Source organism: Orycteropus afer, unplaced genomic scaffold (genome assembly GCF_000298275.1).
Source record: "Orycteropus afer afer isolate SDZICR_OR568_19922 unplaced genomic scaffold, OryAfe1.0 scaffold00018, whole genome shotgun sequence".
Taxonomy (NCBI): Eukaryota; Metazoa; Chordata; class Mammalia; order Tubulidentata; family Orycteropodidae; genus Orycteropus; species Orycteropus afer.
Window position 1 is genome coordinate 1951050 of NW_006921605.1, and position 8843 is coordinate 1959892.

The following is an 8843-nucleotide window of genomic DNA, read 5'->3' on the forward strand; positions in this document are numbered from 1 at the left end:
CCCCTCTCCGCTGTGGCCAATCGCCAGCTCGCACCCGCCGCCGTGCCCCCGTCCCGCCTGCCCCGTCCCTCCTGCCCCGCCCCGCCGAGCCCAATCGGAAGCTGGCACCCTCCGCCGTTCCCGGCCCCGAGCGTTCCCGCCCCTTCCCTTGTGTCCAATCAGCAACCCGCCGCCGCAGCCGCGGTTTTCGCCAGCATCCGGCTCTCCCCTGCTCCTCCCATCCTTGAACCTCCCGAAGGACAGCTGAGCAGCCCAATAAGCTCTCGGCATGGCTGGAGCGGGCGGCCACAGGGCCAATCCGGGCACGGCGCGAGCGAGGGGCGGGCCGCGTGGTGGACGCGGTGGGTGGAGCCAGCTGGTTGCTAGCCGCCGTCACCCGGACCACCAGGCTGTCTCCGGAGTCGCAGAGGCCGCGCTGGGGCACGCGGGTGCGAGGTGTGCACCGAGGCCTGGTCTCGGCTCGCGGCTCCCGGGCGGTGCAGGTGAGGAGGGCCGGGGCGCGGGCGGGGCCCCTGGAGTCCATCGGCGGGAATCGGGGCCCGCGGCCGGAGCCAAGCCCGGGCCTGGGGTCGCAGACGTATCTGCCTCCACCCGCGTGAGTCCCTGCCTGCTCGGGTGCGTCCCCCGCGCCTGGGGCTTGGGGCCGACACCTCTCCATCAAGGGGAGGGCCTGTAGATCCATGGTGAGCGCTGTTTACTGCCTCGGAGCTGGCCGTCTCGTGTGTTGACTGGGCACCGGGGCCCAGCTCTCCCGAGGGCCGTGCAGCGAGATTGGCTGGTGCTCTGCTGTGGGTGTCCTTGGCCCCCCAGCCCTGGGGGACTTGACCTTTGCTGACGGTCCCCGGTGCCAGCTGAAGAGGAGCAGGGGCGGGGAGGGCCACAGGGCCTGGCAGCTGCAGAGGCCCGGCTGCTGGCGTTGCCGGACAGCACGGATGCTGGCTTGGCTGCCAGGGGTGGGAGGCAGATGGCGGGAGAGGCGTGGTTTGGCCTGGGGTGTCATTACAAGTATGAACTTACTGCCTTGTTCCTGGGAAGCCAGTAGAGGGTTTTCAGTGGAGCCCTGGGGGGTGCCGGTGGGTGTGCACTCGACCACTCACCAGAAGGTCGGAGTTTGAGCCCACCCAGGCCTGGGAAGGGCCTGGACCCCTGTGCACAGCTCAGACCCGTGGGGGCGCCGTGGTCGGAGCCGAGTCATTGGCAGCTGGGTGCATGATGGGAGACAGTTCACAAGGATTGGCTTCGGCTGCCACGTGGGGAGCGGTGGCTGAGACGGGGCTGTAGGGGTGCAGGAGGTGGACTGGGGGGGTGGCCTGATGGAGCGCTGAGAGCAGGCATGGGGTGAGGGAAGGGGGTGCCAGCTGGGAACTAGACCTTGGGCCAGTTACAGAGAGCAGCACAGTGGGTGGGGGCAAGTTTGAGGTGGTTGTTGGGGGCGGCGTTGCCTTGAGGTGCTGTCAGAGTTGGTGATTGGAGTTGGGACTTAGGAGTCCTCTGGGTGGTCAGCAAGTGGTGGTCCTTGACACTCGCTGGCCAGAGGCAGCCCCGAGAGAGTGTGGATGGGGAAGAGGCGGGGCACAGGGACTCTGCAATGGAGACTAGGATGCCGTCTCCTAGAGGCGCCCAGCGTTGGTGGCTTCTTGGGGACAGGCTCTGTGGCTGGTGAGCTGCTTGCTTGACGCAGACCTGCTGGGACTGGGTGCCGGCTAGAGCAGCTCATGCCCGCCAGGGCTCCTCACACGCTGGCCCTTTGTGTCAGCCTCAGCACATCCTGTGAGAGGCCATCTGTGGTCCTCAAGTTGCAGGTGAAGAAGATGGGGAAGGGCTCTCAGGGTCCCCCTGCCCCTGCAGCTCTGCGCAGGGCCCTCCCGGGAGTGGTGGGCAGGTGGGCTGCAAAGCCCCTGCCCCCGTGCGCCCTGTCTCAGCTGGAGCCCTCCAGCTCTGCCTGTGGTGCTCTCCTGATGAGGAGGCCTCCCTGGAGAGGAGGGCCCCGGGTGGCTTACTGCACATGCCTCAGGGTGCAGGGCACCCCATTGCTTCCTCAGACGCCCCCTCACTGCCTCTTGCTTCCCTGCTCAGACTGCCTCCCCTGCGATGAAAGGCTCCCGAGTCACCAGCAGCCCCTCCGGGGGCACCCCGGATGGCATGGACCTGAGCCTGACCGGCCTGCCCCCACCTATGTCCCGACGCCCCAACAGCGCCTCTGCCACCAAGCCTTTTGCCCGCTCTGTCTCCATGACCACAGGCAGCGAGCCCAGGAGGAAGGCACTGGTGAGTATCGTGGCCCAGGGCACAGTGCCACACGATTTGGGGCCGGCCCAGGGGCAGGGTGACACTGGCCTGCAGTCAGGGGGCTAGCCCATGAGACCAAGGGACAGTCTAGATTTTTCCAGCACGAGCCCGGCCCCTCCCGGCCCACCGCCAACTGGATCGGTTTAAGCCCTGGGACTTGGGCCTGACCTGTGGGGAGGGGTGAGCTCCGCGTGGCCTTGGAGGAAGCTGAGTGGGTGGGCGGCTGGGAAGCTGTGAGCTCAGAGCAGAGCTCCCTGCCAGCCCACCTCTACGAGGGACGGGTGGGGTGGAAGGCCAGCTCACGCAGCAGGCGGGCAGGGCGGGGCTGGCCACCTCCACTCTGTCCCGGGTTGCCGTTTGCCAGCGGGCAGTCTGGGTCGGAGGGGATGTTCATGAAACACTGTGAGGGACGTTGCCGGATTGTTCTCCATAAACACCGTCCCAGTCAACACGAGGCCCCAGTGTACACCAGCCTGCGTCCTGGTGGGGGACTTGACCTTTGCTGACGGTCCTCGGTGTCCCCGGTGCCAACTGAAGAGGAGCAGGGGCGGGAGGGGCACTGGGCCTGGCAGCTCCAGTCAGACGGTGTCCGAAGCGCGTCCCTACAACGTCCCTGTGTTCTTGATGGTTTTCACTGATGGGATAAGTTAAAAAAGCCTGATTGTGCTGTTCTTTAAAGTAAGCTTTATCTTGGAGCAGCTTTGGATTTCCACAGTCCCTGTGCAGCCAGTGTAGTGCTCACGTCCCCACACCCCGTTTCCCCACTGGTGATGGCTCCCGTTAGTGCAGTGTGTGTGTGTCCCAGTTAGGGGCCAACACTGACAAGGCTTCATTCAATCAAGTCCACCCCATGTGTGTGTGTGTGGGGGTGGGTGGGGGAGTATGTGTGCTTGTGGGGGTGCATGTGTGTGCACAGGCCTGTGTACACGCAACTGTGTGCATGTATGTTTGAAGTACTTCCTTGCTGCTTTGCACCGCGAGGTGCCCGGGGTCATGAGCAGGCCCTCGGAAGAGCCACTTCTCTGAGGAGCCCCTGTCTCTCTGGCTGGAATGGCTGCAGAAACCAAGCTCTGGGTACTCACTGAGCTTCACTGCCCATGGCGTGCCAGCGTCCAGACCCTCCCAGCTGACCGAGCAAGAACACCTGTGTGTGTACACACTCCTGTCTGTCTGTCTGTCTGTGCACAGATAGGTCTACATGTGACTGTGCGCCTATGTTCAGCTTCCCATGAATTCATCCCCAGAATTGGGGGACTCTGATCCCTCACCACACAGACCTCTCTAGTTTCCTCCTCTGGAAGGAGAAGCCTGACGCCCACCTACAGCGTCGACTTAGTTACTCAGTTCCAGTCAGCAACAGCAGTAGCAGAACTGTAAACCCAGGCGCCCACGGGGACAATTCTCATCAACTCTGCTCAGTGCTCGCGGGCAGTTCCTCTTGCCCCAGTGGCATTGCCATCCCACCTCCCCCGCCCGGATCTGCCGGCCCACTGGGCTGCTGACCACCACCTCCCTCCCCGCTTCCTTGTGCGTGCACTCCCGAGCCCACCCTGCTCTGCTGTCTGACGTATCCGTGACTCCCTGGAGTACCACGTTCTCTCTCATTCTCTGCCTGCACAGCTAGAGCGAAGGCCTCGGGGGCAGGATGGTGTCTCTCCCATGGCTGCCCCTGCCACGTCGTGTGGTTGCTCGGTCCTCACGGTGACTGGGTGGGCCCTGATGTTTCTCGTTTTTACGGAGCTGTGTTTATTGTTCTGTTACAGCTTCAGGCTTGCGTGTTAACACACAAATGCCATCTCATGTGAAATGATGGGAGGGTCCTCCTGGGAGCCCTTGGTCCTTCTGGGATTGGTGTTGGAGAAGGTGCTGTCGTGTGGCTTCTTGTTTGCGTGTGATAGTCACTGTGTGTACTTCTCCTCTGACACATGTCAGACCCAGAGAAGCATCACGACCATCATGTAGTAAGCACGTGATGCCTTGCCAGCCTGGGGGCAGCGTCAGTTTTGTGTGGTTGTTGACGTGCTGAATCACGTAGGCTGTAGTTGGAAGTCTTGGGAGACGTTATCAGTAAGTATGTCAGTGTGTCCCCTAAGGGCAAGGGATCCTCTACTCACCCCGACATGACCCCGCACTGGGGCCGTTAAGACACAGCCAGATGCCTGGCTTCTATAGTTAGGTGTCACCCATTGTCCTGCTCACCTTATAGCTGGTCCTTCAGTTTTTGAAATTCAGGATCCAGCCCACGACCACCATTGCCTTAGGGCCTGGTGTCCTTAGACCTTTGCTGTTTTTTCAGATCTCCCATGACATTGACACGTTGAAGAGTCCAGGACATTTACAGGGAAGCCTGTGACAGTTGGGATGCAGTAGGACTGCTTGGTTTCTCCAGGTCATGGGTCTTTCACATTTGATGGAGTGTAGTCGTACCACTTTTCTATTGCTTGTTTTATTGGGAAACACTTGATTTTTCTTCTCTGACAGGTTTCTGTCTTTCCCAGGTTCCAGCTTCCCCAGGTTTCACTGTGTCTTGTAGACTTTCCTGGTGTGGGTTTGTCTGGTATCTCCACTGGGCAGACATACCATACATTGTCATTTCATCGTTAAAAAGAACATCTCAAAGGCTGTCCTGAGGTACAGTGCTGCCAGGGATAGGATAATATCCGTACACCTATAAGGAAGACCAGTTAATATGACTGTTACTCAAATTTACACACCAACCACGAATGCCAAAGATGAGGAAACTGAAGATTTTAACATCTTCTGTGGTGTGAAGTTAACCAAACATGCGTCAAGATGTATTGATAATTACTGGTGATTGGCACGTGAAAACTGGAAACAAAGCAGCAGCATCGGTACTGAGAAAATATGGCCTCAGTCATGGAAACGACCCCGGAGAGCACGTGGCAGGATTTGGCAAGACTGACAACTTACTCATTGCAAATACCTTTTCTTCATCAACGTAAATGGCCACTATACACGTGGATCTCGCCAGATGGAACACACAGGAATCGAATCGACGTCGTCTGTGGAGAGAGGTGATGGAGCATCATCTGTCAGAACAAGGCTGGGAGCCGATGCCAGAGCAGCCAGTGCTTATGTGCAAGTTCAAGTGAAGCTGAAGGAAATAAACACAAGTCCAGAGTCAAAGTGTGACCTTGAGCGTGTCTCACTTGAATTTAGAGACCATCTGAAGAGTGGTTTTGACACATTGAACACCAGTGACTGAAGACCAGACGAGTTGTGTGATGATGTCAGAACATCGTGCATGAAGAAAGCAAACGGTCACTAGAAAGACAGGACAGGAAGAAAAGACCAAAATGGCTGTCAGAAGAGACTCTGAAACTTGCTTTTGAACATGAAGTAGCTAAAGGAATGGAAGAGATGACGTGAAAGAGCTGAACAGAAGGTTCCAGAGGACGGCCTGAGAAAACGGAGGGTTACGATGAAACGTGCAGAGACCTGGAGGTGGAAAACCAAAAGCGAAGAACACACTCAGCATTTCTCTAGCTGAAGGAACCGAGGAAAAACTAAAGCCTAGAGTCACAATGTTGAGAGATTCTGTAGGCAACATATTAAACAATGCACGAAGCACTGTAACACGGTGGGGATACACAGAGTCTCTGTACCAGAAAGAATTGGTTGGTGGTCAGCCATTTCAGGAGGCAGCATGTGACCAAGAACCGATGACATTGAAGGAAGGAGTCCAAGCTGAACTGAAGGCATCGGTGAAAACAAGTCTTGAGGAATCGACAGAATACCTATTGAGATGTTGCAACAAATGGATGCGGCACTGGAGGCCCTCACTGTTTATGGCAAGAACTTTGGAAGACAGCTACCCAGCCAACCGACTGGGCAAGATCAATATTTGTGCCCATTCCCAAGAATGGTGATTCACCAGAATGTGGAAACTATTGAACAATGTCATTAGTATCACACACAAGTAAAATTTTGCTGAAAATAATTCAGAAATGGTTGTAGCAGTACATTAGCAAGGAAGTGCCAGAAATTCAAGCCAGATTCAGAAGTACATGGAAGGAGAGATATCATTGCTGATGTCAGCTGGATCTTGGCTGAAAGCAGAGAATACAAGAAAGATGTTTACTGGGGTTTATTGACTATGCAAAGGCATTTGACTGTTTGGATCATAACAAATTATGGATAATGTTGAGAAGAATGGGAATTCCAGAACAATCAACTGTGCTCACGTGGAAACTGTCCATAGACCAAGAGACAGTTGTTCAAACAGAACAAGGGGATACTGCATGGTTTAAAATCAGGAAAGGTGTGGGTTTGGGCTGTGTCCTTTCACCATACTTATTCAGTCAGTATGCTGAGCAAATAATCTGAGAAACAGGACTATGTGAAGGCCACGGCATTAGGATGGAGGAAGGCTCATTAATAACCCGCAGTAAGCAGATGACATAACTGCTTCTGAAAACAGAGAAAACTTGGAGCACTTACTGATGAAGCTCAACGACTACAGGCTTCAGTGTGGACTACACCCCAGCACAGGGAAAACAATCCTCACAACTGGACCGATAAGCACATCCTGATAAATGCAGGAAAGGTTGAGGTTGTCAGGGATTCCATTGTACTTGAATCCACAGTCAATGTCCATGGAAGCAGCAGTCAAGAAATTAAACAACATGTTGCATTGGCCAAATCTGTTGCAAAAGATCTCTTTGAAGTGTTAAAGAGCAAAGGTGTAAGTTGGAGGACTAAGGTGCACCTGACCCAAGCCATGGTATTTTCAGTTGCCTCATATGCATGTGAAAGCTGGACCATGAATAAGGAGGACTGAAGAAGAATCGATACATTTGAATTATGGTGTTGGTGAAGAATATGGACTGTACTGTGGACTGACAGAAGGAAAAACAAATTTGTCTTTGCAGAAGTACAGCCAGGGTGCTCCTTAGAAGTTAGGGCACTGAGACTTTGCCTCGGGTACTTCGGACATGTTTTCAGGAGGGACGGGTCCCTTAAGAAGGGCGTCATGCTTGGGACAGTAGATGGTCCATGAGAAGAGGAAGACCTCAAGGCGGTGGCCTGAGAGTGGCTGCACCCATGGCCTCAGAGCCAGCAGCAGTTTTAGGACGGTGCAGGACCAGGCAGGGTCTTCTAGTGGCGCACAGGGTTGCCCTGACTCAGTCCCGAGTCGGCAGCACCTCACAGTAGCAACAGACAGGTGAGGTCTTATCTTGCTCAGGCTGTCTTGCTGGGGCCACAATGTGCGTTTGTCTGTCCAGCATTGGTGCTGGTATTTGATTACTCAGTCAGGGGCCTGTCTGCTGTGAAAAGCGTGTTTGTCCCTGTTGCAATGCCAGGTGACCTGTAGGGTTGTGCTGTGATGTGATGTTTTCCTTAGTGGCCTCTTCCAGTCATGATGTGACAGTCCTTGCCTGAGTCACTGGCCACTGTGGTGGTGGGACATGGTGGGTTTTGTTGCTGCTGTTCTGGCTGCACTGATAGGTGGCAGCGTCTGGGAAGACAGCCTTCTCTTTCCTCCCTCTTGTAACTGTCTGTCTTGGGATTTTGTAGGCTACTTAAGAAAAAACAACCCACGTTTATTAGCATGGTACTCACACACTATGGCATCCCCTTGGCATAAGGGTACAGTTGGATGGCGTTCAGTAAGTTTGTCCAATTTTGCAAACACTGCTGTGGCTGTTTCCAAACGTGTGTGTCACCCCCAAAAGGCCCCTTTGCTGACAACCACTGAGCTACTTTCTGTCTATCATTGGGCTTTTTCTAGAAATTTCTCATGAATGGGATCATGCAGTATGTGGTCTTCTGTATCGTCTTTTTCATTTAGCATAACGTTTGTAAGATTTTTTTCCTAATGTATCAAGTGTCAATGTTGTGATCTTTTTCAGTGCTGAATCGTATTCCAGGGGATGTATTTTGTTCAGTACACTTTGTCCACTCATGAGCTGGTGGACACTCGGGTTGTTTCTGCTTCTCTGCTACCATGGGTAACTGCTGTAAACATCCACACGCAGGTCTTCTTTCTCTACAGTTGATACCTGGGAGTAGAATGGCTTTATTTAATGCTTTAACAAACTTTTCAACTGTTTCCCAAAGTATTCCAAAAGGAGCTTTGACTGATAATTTCCCCCACTCTGGTTATCATTCCAGGCACCTGCATTTTGCAAATTCTGGTCTGTCCCGGTTTTGCTTTCTTGGCTCTGACTGAACCAGTTTGAACAGGTTCAAAGCCCTGGTCCCACAGCAGCATGTGGTGGTTCTCGTTACCGTCTTTTTAATGGCCGTCCCAGGGAGGATGCAGTGGTATCTCACTGTGGTTCTGATTTGTGTTTATCTAACGAGTAATGACGTTGAATGCGATTTCATGGCTTCTTGGCCATTTGTGTTATCTTCTTTGGGGAACTATCTTTTCAAATCTTTTATCCATTTAAAAAATTGGGTTGTCTTATTTCTTAATTGTAAGAGTTTTTTTTATCCATTTTGGATACAATACCTCATCAGATACATGGTTTGGAAATATTTCTGCCCGTCTGTGGCTTATTTTTGTATTTTCTTTTTCTTTTTTTTTT

The 8843-nt window shown here is 54.0% G+C and overlaps 1 protein-coding gene across 1 annotated transcript in view; it reads left to right on the forward strand.

Annotated features, from left to right (window-relative positions):
- The first annotated feature begins 2091 nt into the window (after positions 1–2091).
- Positions 2092–8843, forward strand: part of CEP131 (centrosomal protein 131) — a 32660-nt gene continuing 25908 nt past the window's right edge. Inside the window, 1 exon segment of the mRNA XM_042783572.1 lies at positions 2092–2268. Coding sequence (XP_042639506.1) covers positions 2092–2268 — 177 coding nt within the window.